General features: G+C 36.8%; 1 protein-coding gene across 7 annotated transcripts in view; it reads right to left on the reverse strand.

Moving 5' to 3' along the window:
* Positions 1-21,078, reverse strand: part of Rev1 (REV1 DNA directed polymerase) — a 101,056-nt gene that overhangs the window by 42,124 nt on the left and 37,854 nt on the right. For 3 of the 7 annotated variants that reach the window (XM_045147730.1, XM_045147731.1, XM_045147729.1), the window contains exons 4-7: positions 16,451-16,619; positions 8,166-8,318; positions 3,727-4,427; positions 458-565 (exon numbers count right to left, since the gene is read on the reverse strand). In XM_045147730.1, the coding sequence (XP_045003665.1) occupies positions 458-565; positions 3,727-4,427; positions 8,166-8,318; positions 16,451-16,619 (1,131 nt within the window). Of the gene's footprint in view, positions 1-457; positions 566-3,726; positions 4,428-8,165; positions 8,319-16,216; positions 16,327-16,450; positions 16,620-19,309; positions 19,522-21,078 lie in introns of those variants that run through there. The other 4 variants (XM_045147734.1, XM_045147732.1, XM_045147733.1 and 1 more) reach the window with 4 other exon arrangements.

A 21,078-nucleotide genomic window follows, 5' to 3' on the forward strand; every position in this document is an offset into this window, starting at 1 on the left:
TTCCCTAAACCTTTCTCTTTTTTTAAAATAAAATTTGATAAGGCTTTCAAATATTTCCAATGTCATTTTAAATTTTTATTTATTTATTTGAGAGCGACAGACACAGAGAGAAAGACAGATAGAGGGAGAGAGAGAGAGAATGGGCACGCCAGGGCTTCCAGCCTCTGCAAACGAACTCCAGACGCGTGTGCCCCCTTGTGCATCTGGCTAACGTGGGACCTGGGGAACCGAGCCTCGAACCGGGGTCCTTAGGCTTCACAGGCAAGCGCTTAACCGCTAAGCCATCTCTCCAGCCTTCCCTATACCTTTCTTGATAATGAAGTCCAGAAAATTTAGAAGGAGTTGAATTTTTTTCCAAGGAAAATCAGAATACTTTTCGAAGGACGTTTTTGTTATCACTTATGATATATATTCCTAACCACATCAATATTCTTAAAATATAAGGAAGAATACAGACCTTTGAGATCTGGTCTATTTCGTATACCCACTGACACAAAGAAGCAATCCATATCCACATGCATGATACAGCTCTGATGTCTGGGGGAGCTCAACGCTGAAATATTTCCTAGAAGGAAAAAGAGAACATTCAAACCCCAAATGAATTCTACATACATACACACACACACACACACATTTTAAATTGGTCTAGTTCAATAAAAATGAAGCCTTAAAATAGACTTTCTACCACCTCAAAAGATGCCAACTTTCAGTTCCTTCATTTTCTAATATAACTGTAAAACAACTGTGACAATGCCATGAAATTTATAATACTGTTGCTAATTAAGTTTGTCAAAAGTTTGCCTTAAAATTATGATTAGTTTATAAAAACGTTAACATCAACAGTGTTTCCTTTTACTTAGTTACATAAAGGTAAGTAACGTTTGATGATCACTCCATTCCATGCAATCTACAAACATTCCTTGATAAAACAATTTAAATGGCCACTAATGGTTGGTAGTTGTCAGACAGTACAGGTTTACAGAGGTTAATTATCTAAATTCTCACAACACAATGAGAAAGGTAATCTGATAACCCTATTTACAGATGGATAATTGGCTTGGTCAGCGAGTTCCTACATTAGGATATAACTGTAGTCAGACTGATTTCAGAAGCCGCAAACTATTATGTTGCTGTTCTAAGCAGACATGTTTTAAAAGTGGTCTAGAAAACAAAAATCTATACAAGTATAGAGTGTATACAAGTTTCTCAAGCCATTGTATATTACTAAAAGAAAAAGTTTTGCAACACATATATTACAGTTAAGGATAAAAGTGAGTCTCTTTTCATAAGAACAAGCAATAGTTTCTGATTCATTAGGGTTATTATAACCCCACTATTAGGGTTAAACAATAATATTAAGACAGCATTATTTTTATAAATTCAAATAATACTAGGAATACTTCCTCTGATCCTCCAAAATAACACAGGTCCTAAAACTAAGAACTAAAAAACTCTGATTAGGATTGGAAAGATGGCTCATAAGGCCTGATGGCAGATATTTGAGTCCCTAGAAGCCACATTAAGACAGATGCACAAAGTGGCACATGTGCCTTAAGTTTATTTACAGTGACAGGAAACCCTGGCACACCTATACCTACACAAACACACACACACACATAGTCTCTCTCCTCTCTCTTCTGACTGCATAGAATATTCCTGTGATAAGTTTGTAAATAGTATCGAAAATTGTATTATTCATAATAGCTTTACTTTCTAAGAGCTACCCATCCCCCTTTCCATCTACAAAATTATGATGTGATAGCATTTACCTAGCTCTTATGAACAAGTCATCAAACCTTTGCTCATGTTACCTTTAACATGAAGTGGACATCATTTGATTCCTATCACTTCCCTATAAAGAGAAACTGAGGCTCAAGAAAGACCTTGTCCACGTTCTTGCCACAGAAGAGAAGCAGAATAAAATTCAGATTCTGGCTAAGCCCTCTAATTCCAAACTCATGTCACCTTCAGAAATGCTTTATCATTATGTAGTCTCAGGCTGCACTTGAACTCACAGCAATCCTACTTCAGCCTAGTCCTGGGGTTAAAGGCGTGCACCACCATGCTCGTCAGAAATGCTTTATCAAATACACTTTAACAATCACAATCTTTCTTTCTTGTCTTGTTTTTGGCAGTGTTGAGTTTCAAACTTAGCCTTGCATAAGTTAGGCAAATAACAATCACAATTCTGCTGTATACAAGTCTTATATAAACAGAACATAAACAACTCAAAACTGATATTAAATATTCAAAGAGTACAGAATGTATAAACCAAATACCTACCAAATGCTTTCACATAACTTAAAAAATTATCATTTTATTCTCGTTCCTGGAATTACTACATGATACTATTTTAAACTTTCAATATTAATGATCCTTAGGTTATAAAGTCAAGACATGAATAAGGTTAATTATCCAATACCTTTAACATTCTCTGAAACATTTCATAACCATCAGAAAAGTATTTTTGACTAAAAGTATGTTAGGATATAGCAAATAATAAAACTGTAACCCCACCAACAAAACAAACAGAACATAAGGAGAGACCCTTTAACATTCTGGAAAGACCAATTTCTCTCTGTGCCTTAGTTTCCACAATTACATTCTCAGAGATATCCTTAAAAAAAAAAAAAAAAAGTAGGGGCTAAAGAAGTAGCTCAGCAATTAAAGGCACTTGCTTGCACAAAGTGGCCCAAACATCTGAAGTTTGTCTGCAGTGGCAAGAGGCCCTGGCAGGCCCATATTTGCTTGTTCTCTCTCCCTCCTTGTCTGTCTGTCTCTCTCAAATAAATAGCATTTACTTGTTTAAAAAAAAGAGAATGCTGTAACTTGTCAAAAACTGAAATCTCAAAATAGGCCTAAACTAGAATCTACTTTAACTAATAATTACCATAAAATAGCCTGCTATTGTTGGGCTTCTCTTTGGTTTTGATGACAACTATTAACAACACAAGCAATCTACAAAGCTGTGAAAACACATACTCTTACTAAAAATTTACCACTGTAAGTACAAGTAATATGTCAATATCACTTAATTTTTTAAAACTTAGCATGATGCAAGCTTCTAGAAATTAACTCTTACCAAATCAACTTCATTCTTACAGGAGATTAAGCATCAAGTATATAACACATTACATTTATACAGTTCAAAAATCCAACAACTGGTAGTGTCAACAAAGACAAGGCTCAGAATCCCAATCATGACACTATTTTAAATGACCTGACTTTTTCAGTTAGCCACAATTAAATCTAATTCTATTTTATTTATTTACTTTGTTGTTGTTGTTTTCGAGGTAGAGTTTCACTCTTGCCCAGGCTAACCTGGAATTCACTGTAGTCTCAGGGTGGCCTCAAACTCACAGCAATCCTCTTACCTCTGCCTCTCGAGTGCTCGGATTAAAGACATGTACCACCACACTCGGCTTAAATATAATTTTAAAGAAATTACTGAAGTTTTCTATGTTACATTTACTATAATTTATATAACCTGGCATTCCTAAAGGCTTTTTGGTTTTGTTTTGTTTTTTTTTGGTAGGGTTTCATTCTGGCCAGGCTGACCTGGAATTCACTCTGCAGTTCTAGGTGGGGATAAAAGGTGTGTGGTACCATAATGCCTAGCTCCTAAAGGTTTTTATGTTGAAACTCGATAATGATAATATACCAAGGAAAGCATGAGAACAAAATCAAGAGTAACTGTTTCTTTAAAAAACAATTTAGTAAGTATACCTGTGTCAGTTACAACAAGGGAAGACCTGCCTTTCATTTTTTTTAACTTTTCCCTTCCTGGAAAGATACCACTATTTTGCCTTTGAAGGGTATTGACAAACTCAGTCAGTTCACACTTCCATGTTGAGATGTGATGCAGTCTTGAATGAGAATAAAAGTCTGAAATAAAGTTGCAGTCTGACGGTTTGGATGGCACTGAAGGTACTGCCTTGCTAAAAGTAGGTACCAAAGAAGTGCTTTTTGTGCTTGAAGGCCCCTGAACAGTGGAGTGGTGAGCACCATTGATTTTCATGTTACTGTGCAAAGATGGTGAGAGAGAATTAGTTCTGTGTGAATTCTGCAACACATCTGCATTTCTGGTGTTTCGCTGCAACTGCTGCAGCGGGCAGTCTCGGAAGTCAGTGTTGCTCTCCTCAGTCCTCTTCTCTTCCTGGGCAGAGTCTGGAGAAAGCCTGCTGGCAACACTGTTGCCCACAGAAATCAAGCAGTCCTGTGTCTTTAAGGCACCATTAGAGCTAAGAGTGTGTCCATTAAAAATGGCATTGCTGTCTCTGTGATGCGAGATTCCATTTTGTTTCCTTCCTGGAAGTGTCTGTTCCAGATCTACAAAACTAAAATCACTTGCATCGTCTTCATTCCAACTGTTCGTTCCATTCACTTTTACTTCATTTTCTGTCTCAATCTTCTTAATTATATGGTTTCTAAAGTATAAGAAAAAATTAAGTTAATATTGTCTGAACTGAAAACACCTTATTCATTTATACATCTTCTTAGTGATACACCACTTGAAAACTTAAATCACCAACAATTATATTCTGGTTGCTTAAATAAGAAAACATAATGTTGGACAGCAACTCAACTGCTTTTTTTTCTTTCTTTCCCTTTTCCCTCCTTCCATCTTCCTCTCTTTTCCTCCCTTCCCATCCCTCCCTTTTCTCTATTTCTTTTAAGAAAGGATTTGTGGTTTGAATGTAAAATGTTCCCCAACAGGCTGGTTTTTGAACATTTGGTCCCCAGATGAGATATATGGAAAAGATGCAGTGTTAGAGGGTGCAACCTTGCTGGAAAAGGCGCATCTCGGGAAGTTCAACCTTGAGGTTTTATAGGCTTGCCCAACTTCCTGTTTGTCCTTTCTTTCATGAGGACACATGAGCAGCTCTGCTTCCTACCTCCACACCTTCCTTGCCATGAATTTTCTCCTTGAAACTGTAAGCCAAAATAATCCCTTTTCTTCCTTAAATTGCTTCTACTCAGGTATTTGTTTACAGCAATGAGAAATAAAACTAATATACAGGGTCCACAGGGTCCCACCTTGGCTAGTCTGGAATTCATAGGTCTTCTTACAGAACCTACTAAGTACTTAGATCACAATCCTGTGATTACACACATAGCTTGTTTTATGGTTTTCCTCACAAAAATTTACTAGCACCTGCTAAATATCTTATTCCAAAGTATAGCACTCCTAATTTCTTTACCAGTCAATATTGCCAACTTAGTTATGAGTAACTTCTATAAAAATGGACAAAAACCTTTATCTGAGTTCTTATTCCTTATTTTACATTTGGTTTTTATGTAAGCTACTATCTAACACATTAAACCCAACACTGCAACATATGGGTTTGAAATCCTGAGACTTTATTTATTCAGCATTAAAGGACTATGTTCATAACCCATGAAGAAGGGCTAACTGTTAAGAAGTCAAGGGTGGGGCGGTTTCAGTAAAATTTTAACCAAGAAAACTCTTGCCCAACTGACAAGAAATATGACATGTCAGTCTCAAGAAGAGCATATTTAGATGTTAGGGAGGTCCAAAGGCAATCTGGACCAAATACCCTAGAGACCAGCTTATAAATGCAAGGCCTGTGGCAAATATTATGTTAAATTCACACGTGGGTTACTCCAAATGTTTACTCAGTAATGTTAATTAGCAAGGACAAAATTCATTCACACTCATTTAAAAAATTACCTAAATAACAAAAACCAAAACATGATTATAGCAGCGATTCATTTATAAACATGCCCATAGCTTATTCCAATTATAATTCAGACTCCACATAAAGCGGTAACATAAAAAGTACTGGGTCATATTAACAACACTATTAGATATTGTATTAAGTCTCTTTATGTTAACACCCAATTTGTCTTGTTAGTACTGACAGTCATGTAGAAGACATACCAGTTACAACTCAACTGCTTTTTTTTCTTTCTTTCCCTTTTCCCTCCTTCCATCCTCTCTTCTCCTCCCTTCCCATCCCTCCCTTTTCTCTATTTCATTTCATTTAAGCCAGTTGGATGCAAAAAACTACAACCTACTTCTACTTGTCTCAGACTCTGGCTAAGTATTTTCCATGGACTATGATAGCTGGTTCAAAGTATATCCAATGCTTACAGATCAGACCATTAAAAAGAGAAAAGAGGGCTGGAAAGATGGCTTAGTAGTTCTGGAGTATGCCTGTGAAGCCTAAGAACCCAGGTTCGACTCCCCAGTACCCACATAAGCCAGATGCACAAGGTGACACATGGCGTCTGGAGTTTGTTTGCAGCGGCTGGAGGCCCTGGCATGCCCATTTCTCTCTTCTCTCTGCCTCTTTCTCACTCTCTCAAATAAATAATTTTTTTTAAGAATAGAAAAGAACAGAAACTAGAAACAAGAGGAAAGAAAACCTACTTAATCACATGTCAGAGAAGTTTGCCCTAAGATAAAGAGATAGCAAGTAAGCTAAAAGTCACATAAGAGACTTTTTTTTTTAATTTTAATTTTTATTCAATTATTTGACAGGAAGAAAGAGAAATGGGCAGGTAGACAGACAGAATAGGTGTGCCAGGGCTTCCAGCCACTGCAAACAAACTCCAGATGCTTGTGCCCCCTTTGTGTATCTGACTCACAAGGTTCCTAGGGAATTGAACCTGGGTCCTTTGGCTTTGCAGATAAGCTAACCACTGTTAACCACTAAACTATCTCTCCAACCATGTAATAGACTTTCAAAACAATTTATCTGCCTAAATTCACAGAATCAAGTAAAAAGAGCCTTACAACTATGTTTTCTGTCTCAAAATCATTAAAATTTTTTACACAAAAACAACACATACAACAAAAATGTACACATTAGCAAGAAAATCTATTGTTACTATAGTCTTCTATACTCATTTCCTTGACTAAATGAATATACATTTGCAAAATAGGTGTACTGAAAATAACACCAGAGGACAGATTTATTTATTAAGCAATAGCATATTTATATTTGTAAATATAATAGGCAAATTCCTCCTAAAATTGTCAACAAAAATAGGCATAAAAAAAAAAGACATGTTGGGCTGGAGAAATGGCCTAAGTAGTTAAGGCATTTGCCTGCAATGCTAAAAGACCTTGGTTCGATTCCCCAGGACCCATGTAAGCCAAGATACACAAGGTGGTACATGCGTCTGGAGTTTGTATTGTAGTGGCCAAAGGCCCTGGAGTGCGAATTCTTTCTTTCTGTCTCTCCTCTCTCAAATAAATAAGTCATATATATATATATTTTTTTAAGTCATGTTAGCTGTTTTCTACTTTTATTCATATGGGTGAGTGAGAAAGACAACTATGAACTTTTCTGATGTCACTAGCACATTCTTAGACTATTGTAAAAATTAAGTTTGGAGTAATATGGAAAATATTTGGATAAACTTTTAAGTAAGCACAAGTTAAACAACAAGTGACAATAACAAAGCTACAAAAGGTGATGATGTTGGATCCTCCCAAGTTTAACAAGATTCCTGATCCATTAGAAAAATATATCCAACTTCCAAAGCAAGCAATTTAATAAAAAAGGAGAAGGTTAATCATAATGAGCCACATGACATACAAGTTAAGGCAGAATACCAATTACTCATGAAACTACTCAGGATTATTGCAATTGAAGCTTGAATCAACATACTTTTTTTTTAAGTCAGCCACATGTGTAATAAAACCTAAATTCACCCCCAATTGTATAAATGAAAATCACCATCTAAACTCTCACTGGTATAAAATATTTACAAATTTAGAATTATGAATTTTAAATTATTCAGAAGCAACCTACAAAAGTAAGTATTTAAATTATTTTTCTCTGCAGGAACACAACGAAAATGTAGCTGGTACAGGTTGTTGAAAAGAATATTCTATAGCAAACTACTTAAAGAAATAATGACTTTCATGAAAATTGATTAAAAAAATTGCTGGTAATTCGAGACTGATAAGCTTAATATGAAAATCTACTACAATTAGAAAAACTTATTTACATTTTATTTCTGAAACTTTCATCATAAAAATAGTTAATTTAGAGGTAAGACACACACACTTTATGTTTATTACAGGTGAATGGGCAGTTTTAAAAATATTTTGCTTCTATCTTCAAGAGAACAGGGGCCATACTCACTGCTAAAAACCAGGTTTACTGGTTTTCCAAACTACACAAACTTACACCCTGTTGTTGAGCTGTTTGGTTATATTGCTTGGACCTGGCATGGCATCCTCAGGTTTGCATACAGGATTAAAGTTGAGACCTTTCTGTGCACTGGACTGCTTGGTGTACAGCTGATATGGAATGTAGGACAGGAGTCGCCCTGCTTTGATGCTGAAACAGAAAAACAACACCAATTTAGAGTTCCAGACTTGGTCAAAGTAAGCTTCCAAAAAACCCAGTCTTCTTATGTATTTATTTATTTGGGGAGAAGGAAGTTACAATAAATGTTCTACTTAGAAGATGTGGTATTCATAAGAAAGAATAAAAATATTTAGGATCATCATTCTACACCTGTCAGGATGACCTGGAACTCACTCTGTAGCTCTTGGCTGGCCTTTGAATTCATGCTGATCCTACCATCTCAGCCTCCCAAGCACTGGGATTAAAGGCATGTGATACCATGCCAGGCTTGTTTTAAATATTTTAAATACCTGAAATGAATTATAGAATTTCCTAAGAGTAGAGGTATTCTGAATAGGATCAAAATAGTATGGTCAGGTGAAAAGGAAAATTAATAATACAAATGCAATCCACAAGAAGAAAAATAATTTTTCTCAATGAAGAGTCTAGCCATTCTGTAGAGAAGTATCATTTCTAAGTCCCAATGGAAGGAATGGAGTAATTTACCAATTTTGTTTTCTACCTTACTCAGAACATTTGCAGAAGCATTTTACTAGCAACAGATCACCAGCTACCTCCATCTCCCTCTGCTTTAGTGGACCTTACATCCTATGAGCTTTCTGCTGATCTGGAGTTTTATAAACTTCTGCCTAACATTCTTATATGAGAGAAAAACAAACCAAAACCATAAAGAACAAGATGGGAAAAACATCAAGCACTGGCTGAACTTATATAACCTTCATGACTTTAATATTTACCACTATTCTCACTCTAACAACTCTTATTAGGAGAATCATTATGGCTTTCTCATAAGTTTGTTTCTCATTTTCTCTAAGTTCTTTTCCAGGGGCTGAAGAGATGGCTCAACAGTTAAGACATTTGCCTGCAAAGCCTGGAGAACCCAGGTTTGGCTCCCTAGCATCCACGTAAGCCAGATGCACAGGGTGAAGCACGTGTCTAGAGTTCCTCTGAAGTGGCTAGTGGCACTACTATGCCAATTCTTTCCCCCCTACCTCAGTAAATAAAAATTTGTCCAGAATGAGTAAAGACTCAATTTCAATAATTCACATTAGGGCCATTATATGAATTTTTCACAAAGTATGAAAAACTAGATTAAAAGTACAGGACAAAGAGGGCTGGAGAAGGCTGGAGAGATGGCTTAGCGGTTAAGCGCTTGCCTGTGAAGCCTAAGGACCCCGGTTCGAGGCTCGGTTCCCCAGGTCCCACGTTAGCCAGATGCACAAGGGGGCGCACGCATCTGGAATTCGTTTGCAGTGGCTGGAGGCCCTGGTGCATCCATTCTCTCTCTCCCTATCTGCCTCTTTCTCTCTCTGTCACTATCAAATAAATAAAAATAAACAAAAAAAAAAAAACTTAAAAGAGCTGAGTGTGGTGGCACATGCTTTAAAAAAAAAAAAAGAGGGCTGGAGAAAAGTATTAGCAGTTAAGTGCTTTCCTGCAAAGCCAAAGGACCTTGGTTCGATTCTCCAGGACCATGTAAACTAGATGCACAAGGTGGCACATGTGTCTGAAGTTTGTTTGCATTGGCTGGAGGACCTGGCGTGCCCATTTTCTCCTCTCTCTATGACATTCTCTCAAAATAATTAAAAGAAAACAAAAAACTTTTTAAAAATGTAGGACAAAGAAAAGCATCTCAACATTAAAGTAATAATTTTTAGTGTTTATGTGTATCTGAGTTAGAGTCAAGAGATATCAGGCATTATGACTAAATTCCAAGAGAATCTCCATACTAACACACAGTGGTACTGGCAACTCCTTTATACTTCACAACTAAAACTTGATTTGATTAAGATATCTTTTTGTTTGTTTGAGGCAGGGTAGGTCTCACATAGCTAAGGTCGGTCTTGACTTCCTGATCCTCCTGCCTCTACCTACAAGTACTAGGATAATAGGTAGATGCCATTATACAATTCTTCATTAAGCTATCATAAACTAAGTAAACAAGTCTTCATTAAACTATCTTAAATTGATTTTTGCTTGCTATATGAGTAACATATGGCTACGGTATCTTTAAAAATATTTCACTTCAAGAATTCAAATTACTAGCATACTTATGCAAATTACCAAATTTTAAAACAGCTGGCTCCTTAAATAGTAGAAAATATTTCTTTCTTTCGTTTTTTGTTTTGTTTTTCAAGGTAGGGTCTTGCCGTGACCTGGAATTCACTATGCAGTCTTAGGCTAGCCTCGAACTCACAGTAATCCTCCTGCCTTTGCCTCCTAAGTGCTGGGATTAAAGGTATGTGCCACCATGCCCAGCCATAGCTCTGGTTTTTAAACTTAAAACCAATACAAAGAAAGCATTCTAATTATTTACAAAAATAGTGAATAAATTAATAGTAAACTAAAAATCTAAAAGTTTTAACATTTTTATCTTCTTAAATTTTTCTTTTCCGTTTTCTACATACCTTAAAAAAAAAAAAAAAACCTGCAAGGAATCACTGAACTGTCTTACAGAAAACCAATTTTAAAACTGTTAAGTGTTGAGGGAATGTCTCAATCAATAAAATACCTGTTGTTCAAGCACAAAGACCTGAATTTAGAGCTCTAGGACCCAGATGAAATGCCAGGCACGGTGGTTTGCACCTGTAATCCCAGTGCTGGGGAAGGCAGAGACAGGAGAATCTGCTGGGGCCTGCTAGAAACCAATCCAGCTGCATTAGTAAGTACCAGGTTCAATGAAAGACCCTGTCTCAAAACAATAGGTGGACCTGACCATGGTGGTGCAAGCCTTTGACCTCAGCACCCGGGAGATAGAGGTAAGAAGGAACTCTGTGAGTTCCAGGCCAGCCTGAGATTACATAGTGAAATCCGGGCCAACTTGAGCTACCTCAAAATGCCAAAACAAATATATGTACGCATGTATGCATGTATGTGTATAAAAGCAATTGTGGAAGATACCCAAGGTTGTCCTCTGGCCTCCACACACATAAACAGCCAAATGATATGTTCTAAAAATAGTACCATCTGTCTTTAGTGTAATGATGCATCAAGATTAGTTTTTTAAGCCAAATCTGTATCAGAAACTAGAATCTTCAAATAATCCTTCAAATAGTAAACTGAGGGCAGGACACACGCACATACACACACAAACACACAAGAAAATCATGAGATTTTAACTGCAATTAACTTATTTCAATAAATTGAATTAGTTATATTCACAAGTGAATGTAATGATACACCCAGGTTTTATCTTCAAAGTATCACAACCACATGAGTATATAGTTTGAAAGTTTAGAAAAACAGGATAAACTGAAAATCAGTCCTAACAGACTCCATGAACTGAAATAAGTTAGAACAAAAAATAAATAAATAAATAAGCCTCATCTCTCTCCACTAACAGCCAATCTATGTGTGAACCTAACCATAGGAGAACCTAACCACAGGAAACAGGTTCCCATGCTACAAAATGGAACAGAAAAACTAAAGATAAAACCAAAGCCAACCTGTAATAACTTAGGACAATGTTCACAGATTATGCTCTAACAACATAGCTTATGGTTGATGGGTAAAGCAGAATTATGCCACAATAACTTTTCTATCCTACATTTCAAATTTCAACATAAAGTGGTCTTGAGAAAAAGGGTGTAACAAAAGTTTAAGGGCTGGAGAGATGGCTCAGCAGTTAAGGTGTTTGCCTGCAAAGCCTAATGACCTGGGTTTGATTCCTCAGTAACCATATAAAGACAAATGCAAAATGGTGCATGCAGCTGAAGTTTGTTTGCTGAGGCACAAGGCCCTGGCATGCCAATTGTCAATCTCTCCCTCCTCCCACTGTATCTCTCTGCTTGCAAATGAACTTTTAAAAGTCTAAAAGCAATATATACAATATATACAAGCATAGCATTTGCAAGGCAAATGTTTTAGAAGATAATCTTATACTTTAAACCAAAGAACACACACTTTTCACTAAAAGACACCCTCTTGGAAATCAAGGTCCTAGGAATTCTAATGAAAGAACACTCCAACTGGACATGTGACTCAATAGATAAAAGAGTATCTGCCTAGCATGCATGACACCCAGCAGCACATAAAGCAGGTATGGTGGTATATACTTGTAATCCTAGCACTCAGGAGGTAGAAACAGAAGGATCAGGAATTTGAAGTTATTAGCTACATAGAATTGTAGGACAGCCTGAGGGCACATGAGGACCTATTAGGAGGGAAAGGAGGAGGCTCTACACACTAGTAAGTTGTAATTCTGTTTTAAACTGCTCAAAGGAAAAAAAAAAAAAAAACCTATAAAAAAGAATAGTTTGTATCAATCCACTAAATAGTAGTTTCTGAGATGGCTCTAGTAAAGTGTGCCTCATGCTAGCGTAGGTTCAGACCCTTAGCACCCACAAACATGCAAGGTGGGTGTGATAGCCCACCTGTAACCCCAGTGCTCATGGGCCAGGAGCACTAACCAAATAACAGCTCTGAATTCAAGTGAGACCTTACCTTAGTAAACAAGATGGAAATCAATCAAAGATACCCAATATCAATCCCTGGCCTACATGTGTATGTGCAAACACACATGTGCCCACATGCATGCAACATGCCATATACAAATATACACATGCAAAAAAACCCCAGCTAATATGTGTAACAAAAAAATCTTTTAAAAGTATTTCTTAGAAGAAATCAACAAAAATAGCTTTAGTATGTGAAAGTGGTACTATGATTTAACCAAAAGAATTTTTATATTATGACATAATAGTCACTTGACATTTTTGTTTTGTTTTGTTTTTTGAGGTAGTGTCTTACTCTAGCTCAGGCTAACCTGGAATTAAGTCACTATGTACTCTCAGGGTGACCTAGAACTCAGGGTGATCCTCCTACCTCTGTCTCCCAAGTGTTGGGATTAAAGGTGTACACCACCATGCCTGGCCACTTGATATTTTGTTTGTTTGTTTGTTTGTTTGTTTGCAAGCAGAGAGAGACGGAGAGAACGGATGTGGCAGGGCCTCTAGCTGCTCCAAAGGGACTCCAGATGCATGCACCACTTTATACATCTAACTCTATGTGGACACTGGGGAATCGAACTTGAACTTATTAGGTTTTGCAGGCAAATGCCTTAACTGCTGAGGTCTCTCCAGCCCCCATATTTTATATATTTTTATATATACCCAAACTGATTCATTCCTGAGTCAACTCATCTGTAACAAACTCAGTAACTGGCAAAGAACCAAAATAATTCACACTAAATTCTAAATCCTGCTCTGTTCTTGGGCAAATCGGTTAACTCATTAACCTCATCTTCTCATCTAAAAATGAGGCCAACAGGCTATATAATCATGATGTCCATGGTCAGTTTCAGTCATTCAAGATGAGAGTCAATTCTAGACTAAAGTTAAATCTTATAAACATTTCAGCTACTTTTTCTGTGCTATTTTATTAGTTGTATTTAGCAAAAAGAACTAATAAAAACAGCTGTAATTACAAACACACTTAAAAACATTTTCTTAATTTATTTCAGAGAGAGAGAGAGAGAGAGAGAGAGAGAGAGAGAGAGAGAGAGAAAGGACACACTAGGGTCTCCAGACACATGATCCATCTTGTGCATCTCTGGCTTTATGTGGGTCCTAGGGAATTGAACCAACGTCCTTTCTTTGGCTTGCAGTCTACGCAATCTCTCCAGCCCTAAAAATACATTTCTGAGCAAATCAAGTCCCAGTAAATTCCCTTTCTCTTAATTTCTCTTACTACTCACAGTTGCACTCAATGACTATAAACCAAAAACTCCTGCATTGAGCTCAAAATTCTAGCCATGGCACCATGATAGGATTGTTGGTGACAACTTATTTCAACTCTGGAGTGATGCTTATTTCATTTTTAGTTTTTTAAAATTTTGTTTATTTGAGAGAGAAAAAGAGATAGATGAGAGAGAGAAAGAGAGAATGGGCACATCAGAACCTCTAGGCACTGCAAACTCGACATCTTGTGCATCTGGCTTACATAGGTAATGGAGAATCAAACTTGGGTCTTTAGATTTCACAGGCAAGTGCCTTAAGCAATCAGCACTAAGCCACCTCTGCATTGGCCCCCTTCCCCGGCACTGTTTTCAATTTTTTTAAATATTTTATTTATTTACTTGAGAAAGAGAGAAATAAAGAGGCAGAGAGAGAGGGAGGGAGAATGGGTATGCTTATTACTTTTACCAACAACTCAATCTCTTCAGCTATGCTTATCAACACTATATAATGAGCAGAAAATAGCTTGGTTATGAGAATAAAAAATAAGAGAAGGAAACTAGGATGCTGTAGGAAATGAGCTGTCAAATTTAATCCTCCCAGGGTTTAAAGACTCTTTAATCAGCAAGACACATTTGGCTTTCTGGAAGTATTAAAAGTACTCTTGAACTTTCCAAATTTAAAATTCTAAAAATTGCTAATGTTTATAGAGTAAAAGCAACAACGATAGCTTCTTATATACTAAGATCTAAAATATACCCATCATTGTGCTAACTTGCACAAATGATTCCTAGTTCTCACATAAACATAGTAGGAAGAAAATAGCATTCTCTTACAAATGAGAACACGAAATTTCAGGTGACTTCATGGATACAGAATTAGGAAGATTGGACATGAACCCAACCGTGTCTCTACAACTCAGGATAGTCTTCTCCACTACCATGTGACTTCTCATTTTTAAAAGCATTTATGGGCTGGAGGGATGGCTTATTGGTTAAGGTGTTTGCCTGCAAAGCCAAAGACTTTGGCTCAATTCCCCAGGACCCACGTTAGCCAGATGCGCAAGGGGGCGCATGCATCTGGAGTTCATTTGCAGTGGCTACAGGCCCTGGCGTGCCCATTCCCTCCCTCCCCCCCGCTCGTCTTGTCTGCCTCTTTCCCTCTCTCAAATTAATAAATAAAATACTGTATCTGGGGCTGAGGAAGTAGCTCAATGGTAAAGCACTTACCTAGCAAATACTGAACACTTCCAGTCATCACTACAATTCCAGATGACATATTTAAATGTAAGAAGTTACCATGAATGGCTACTGTTTATTTGTATCTAGCCCAGGCTGACCTGGAATTCACTATGTAGTCTCAGGGTGGCCTCAAATTTAGTGATCCTCCTACCTCTGCCTCCTGAGCACTGGGATTAAAAGCGTGCACCACCACACCCAGCCTTTTTATCATTTTTTAAACCAATAGCAGAGATATTACAGTATGACCATTAAGAGCTAATAACATCTGGATGTAATAGCACACGTCTATAATCCCAGCACTCCAAAGACTAAAGCAAGCAGATCACAAAGACTCCAAAGACAGTGTAGGTTGCATAGCAAGATTCTGCTTCAAAAATAACAAAGCAGTTAAATGAAAAACGAAGAATGACTTGGGGAGTATGGCTTAATAGTAATATAGTTGCCTAGCATGTAAAATGCTCTGTGTTCATTCCCTAGCACTACTAAAAACCAAACAAAAAGTTATTAACGCTACAAAAAGCTCTCCTTCCTCAGTCCTACTTGCAGCAATCCAGGTATGCTAAGTTAAAAAAAAAATACATACAACATGATAAAAATATTACTCATCTGTTAAACCTATTGTCTCTTAAGCTTTATGAGGTAGTGAAAAGATCTTCCTTTTTTTGGGGGGGGGGGTTCGAGGTAGGGTCTCACTCTAGCTCAGGCTGACCTGGAATTCACTATGGAGTCTCAGGGTGGCCTCGAACTCATAGCGATCCTCCTACCTCTGCCTCCCGAGTACTGGGATTAAAGGCATGCGCCACCACGCCCAGCAGATCTTCCTTTTTTTAACTGATAGTTCCTAAGTACTCAGAACACTGATTAGCCCCTATGAGAGACACAGATATATTTATTGAACAGATTATATATTCCATCAAGCCCCACCTACCTACAACTGCTTCCTGCTACTTGCCTGCATAATCTCCTCTGCTTTTTCCAGCTGAGGGTATAACACTCAGAATACTACTTTGCTATAGTTTTGATCCAGAATGTTCACAAAGGCTCATATGTTGAAGACTTGGTCCTCAGCTTGGTGCTATTGGAAGATGCTAAGTTAAAGTAAGGTCTGTTTTATAAATGAAACAAATCATTGCCATTTAAAAATAACTTATTAATTTAATTAAGTTTAATCAAAAGTTTAACTTACCTTTCCACAATCCATTCTGGCCTAATTACTTTTTCTCCCTTTAGTTCTTTAATTTTGGCATTAGGAAGATTTGTGGCAATAATGTGTGTTGTTTTGGATCTGGAATAATACACATGGTATTGACCTCCATGCAACATCATTAGCTTTCTCAACTCCTCAGCAGAAGGATCTGTAAAATCAGTATTAAAATATATTACGGTTTTTGTACAAGAAAGCAGAGTATTAGACTGAATAATCCCTTAAATAGTTCAACTTACAGAACATCACTGGTTTACTTTTTCCTTGGCTTTACTGTCATTAAACTAAGTTAGGAAGCAAATCAGAGTACCTTAGTACCAAAAGACCTCACCCAACACAAGACCATCGTCTCCTAAGGGATGTCTAGCAGAGCAAACAAGGGTCTCAAAATCAGGCACTAATAACAAAGCAAATATTTAAAACTTTTTACCGTATTTAGCAAATAGTCTTCGATACTGGTATTTTTTTTTTTTTTTTAAGACAGCAAGAGGGGGAGAGAGAGAGAGGAAAAGAGAGAGAGCCAGGGCCTCAGCCACTGAAATAGAACGCCAGACACTTGCACCACCTAGTGGGCATGTGCGACCTTGTGCCTCACCTTTGGCCCTCTTGCTGATATGGAATCTGGAGAGTTGAACATGGGTCCTTAGGCTTAGCAGGCAAGCAAGAACCTGAACTGCTAAGCTATCTCTCCAGCTCTCATGTTTTAAATAACTATAATCTCATTATATCTTACTTTCCAGGCTTTAATCCATTAACTACTTGAGAGTAGTACAACAAAAGACAGGTACTCGTACTTAAGTATGTAGGGCTTGGCTTATTAATATGTTTGGCTCTTATAAAGCCTGATAAATTTAATTTTAAAAAATAGGTTTACCATCAATCAGTTAATATCATCCAATTTACTAAAATAAAATTGTATCAAGGCCAAATAATAAAGTTTACTTATATAAAAAAATACACTAGTAACTTTTTTCTTATTTTGTTTCATATGACTCTATAATGAAACCACAGAAAACATTTAAATATCTTAAGTTTAAACCAATACATCAAAACCAATGTGGTTTACACTTTCCCATAAAAGAATGTGTAACTAATTCACTAAAGTCATACTATGATCTATTGCAATTATCACATTAAACTAATTATTCTCAAATACTTTCTTGCTTTGTCCACTCATCATCCCAGTAAGTGCTCTAAATCACACCTCCCCTAGCACCAGCTGTAACCAGGAGGAAGCTTTCACAGAAGCCTTTGGTATATAGACCTTGTTATTCAGCAATGGATTTTCTTTAAACCTGAATAATAAAGATTCAACTTTTAATTTATTTTATTTGAGAGAGAAAATGAGCACACCAGGGCCTCTAGTCACCACAAACTCCAGACATATGCACCACATTGTGCATCTGGCTTATGTGGGTGCTGGGAAATTGAACCTGGGACCTTAGGCTTCACAGGCAAGTGCCTTAACCACTAATCCATCTCTCCAGCCCAAGATTCAACTTTTAAATAAGCATTTTTACTATGACAACTGTGTAATTGGGTGAATTTTAATCATCAGAAAAAGGGGAAGGGAAAAAATACATGGCATCACATAAAGAAATATGAGGCTTATCTAATTTTCAATAAATTCTTACAGTATAGGATTCACTTGACACTACTGATTACAAAAACAGGCACAATGCCCAATAGAAATACAATGTGAACCACAATGCATGTCACATATAAATTTTTCTAGTGGCCTTATTAAGAATATTTTAAAAGATGAAAGGAGTATCTATCTAGCACAGTAGATCAAAATTTATTTAATATAAAAAGGAGAAGTTAATCTTTTTATTTATTTGAGAGAGACAGAATTGGTGTGCTAGGGTCTCCAACCACTGTAATCTACCTCCAGACATGTGTGCCACCTTGTGCAGATGTGCAACATTGCACATGTCTCACCTTGTACAACTGGCTTACATGGGATCTGGGGAGTCGAACATGGGTCCTTGGGCTTTATAGGCAAGCGCCTTAACCACTAAGACATCTCTCCAGTGCTATAGTCTTTTTCATATTATGTCTTTTGAACCCAGCACAAATTCTATATTTAAAACAATTTAGAGTAGCCAAATTTCCAGTTTAACACATGATACAAGGCTACTACATTAGACAGTGTTAGTAGAAAGAAATGAAAATGCAATATACTTGAATTAAAAAGGTTAAACATCACAAACACTAACCTATAGCACCAGTGATTTAATGTAAAATGGTGGAAATGGAACAGCTACAAAGACAAGTAATCTGTACTTTTTTTCTTGAAGATTAAAGAACCTAGCTGATCTTATAAAACAACAAAAACTGGAGAGGCGGAGGCAGGAGGATCTTAAGTGCAATGACAGCTTAAGTTATATAGTGAGGACCTTGTCTCACATACATACATATAAAAAACACAATTTAAAGCCTAGATCACTATATATCAGTGGGGATATGAAATCAAATAAAGATCACAAAATTCTAAAGTATGACTCTGCAAGTTCATCTGTAACTTTATTCTAAACTAATTCTAATAAATTATTAAAATGAGAAATAGCTAGCAGCCTTCTAGTTATACAAAATATGTATCAGGAACACATTAGTAGCATACACATACTCACAACATTTTTCCCTCTACTTGTTTTTTGAAATCTAATTACTGTAGAAATTTGAAAGGGGAAAACTTAAGAGAGTTCATTGTCCTCCCACTGAATGAAGAAGATAATTTAAGGTTCAAAAGCTCTTGCAAAATTCTTCAATGTAAAGTGGATCATGAAAAACCACTCTAGTTAAAAGGTAAGATCACATAAACTATGATATCAAACTGACCTGAGTTAAATCTTGGCTTTAACACCCTTTAGTTGTGACTGTGGACATTGTATGCTTTACTTTAGGCTTTCTCCTCTGTCTTCATAAACAAACAAAGCTGTGACGATGAAATAAGTCTGGCACACAGGAAGCACTTGATACAAAAGCTAGTATTAGAAATTGTGATGACATTAGCACTCCTTTCAAGTAATATATGACTTGAGGCTCCTGCCCTAGACCATAAGAAAAATGAAGGAAAAAGACAAGATACATGGGCTGGCACATGGTAGTCCCTTGACTTTCAAACCAAAACAGAACTGCCAGTAGTAACCTAGGATAGCATCCAGGAAGCACTCTATAAGTGCAACAGCCTGGCATGCATACTAGCTACTGGCTGCCCTTATTGTGATTTTTTTAATTTCAAAATAGTTATTTACTTGTTCTATTTTATCAGTAGTAAAATATACTCCCACATTATAATCTCAAAGAATACAACTGAAGACTTACATAACACATTCATTTTCATATTTAATATTCTCCTTTAATCTACCAAATATGGAGCTATTTAGAAAAAAAATTGCTTTCTACCTGCCTCTTCCTCTCTCTTAAATAAATAAATATTTTAAAAATATTTTTTAAAAAAGACTGGGGAAGTGGCTTAGCAGTTAAGGCGTTTGCCTGCAAAGCCAAAGGACTCTGGTTCGATTCCCTAGGACCCACATAAGCCAGATGCACAAGGGGGCACATGCATATGGAGTTTGTTTGCAGTGGCTGGAGGCCCTGGTGTGCCCATTCTCTCTTTCTATCTGCCTCTTCCTCTCTCTCTCTCACTCTCTCTCTAATCAATAAATATTTTAAAAATATTTTTTTAAAAACTGTTTAGGAAATAGTATTTAACACCATTAGATCTACATGACATTAAGACAGATATAACATTCTGCCTAGTTTTTGTCATAGTGCGATAATCTGAGATTATGTTCTTCATTCCTTATTTACTGGCAGATTCCCATAGAACATATGCTCCATATATTGAGAACAGAACCTAGCCTGCTTTATTTTTATAGCACTAATTCAAAGCAGGTACCTGGTAAATACTCTTACTAAATTCACTGACATCCTCAATGCCTCATAGGCTCTGGTGGAATTCAGTTCCTCCAGTACAATTAGAATGCTGATAATAATGGTAGCAACGTTATTCTCAAACACATACAATCACAAATCAAGCCATAACGAACACTGTTAAAGCACAGGTGCCACAGCAGGACCAACTCACTCAGTTTATATCCCTAGCTAATTGTGTGTCACTTGATAATTGTGAGGCTCTCAGGATGCTACTTAAATTCTCACAGCCTTACTTTCCTCATACGTAAACCAGGGAGGTTTACAAATGTCCTCAAAGAGCTGTTGTGGGAAATGAACTTAAAATTATAAATATGGAGGAAATCCCATGCTTGTAGTAAGAATTATGTGTCACCTATTCTGGTCTGGTGGTGTTATTAGTAGAACCATTCCACCCCAAACCAGGATGGAAAAAGGAGCACCAGAATTGAGACCGCTCTCTACCTACAAACCGTGGCATTTTTTTTTTCCAATCCACAATCTCTTATAATTTTTCCCCTTGTTGGCCAACTTTTAGTACATATTCATTTGAGAATGTACTTAATGCACTGACAAAGAGTATGAATAAAAAGGGAAAAATCGAAACAAATCTGGACTGAGGAAAATTCTATCTTCCAAATCTTGCCATAATTAATGTCACATGAAGTAGAACTAAAAGAGCTTTTAGAAGC

This window comes from Jaculus jaculus, chromosome 4 (genome assembly GCF_020740685.1).
Source record: "Jaculus jaculus isolate mJacJac1 chromosome 4, mJacJac1.mat.Y.cur, whole genome shotgun sequence".
NCBI classification, from domain to species: Eukaryota; Metazoa; Chordata; class Mammalia; order Rodentia; family Dipodidae; genus Jaculus; species Jaculus jaculus.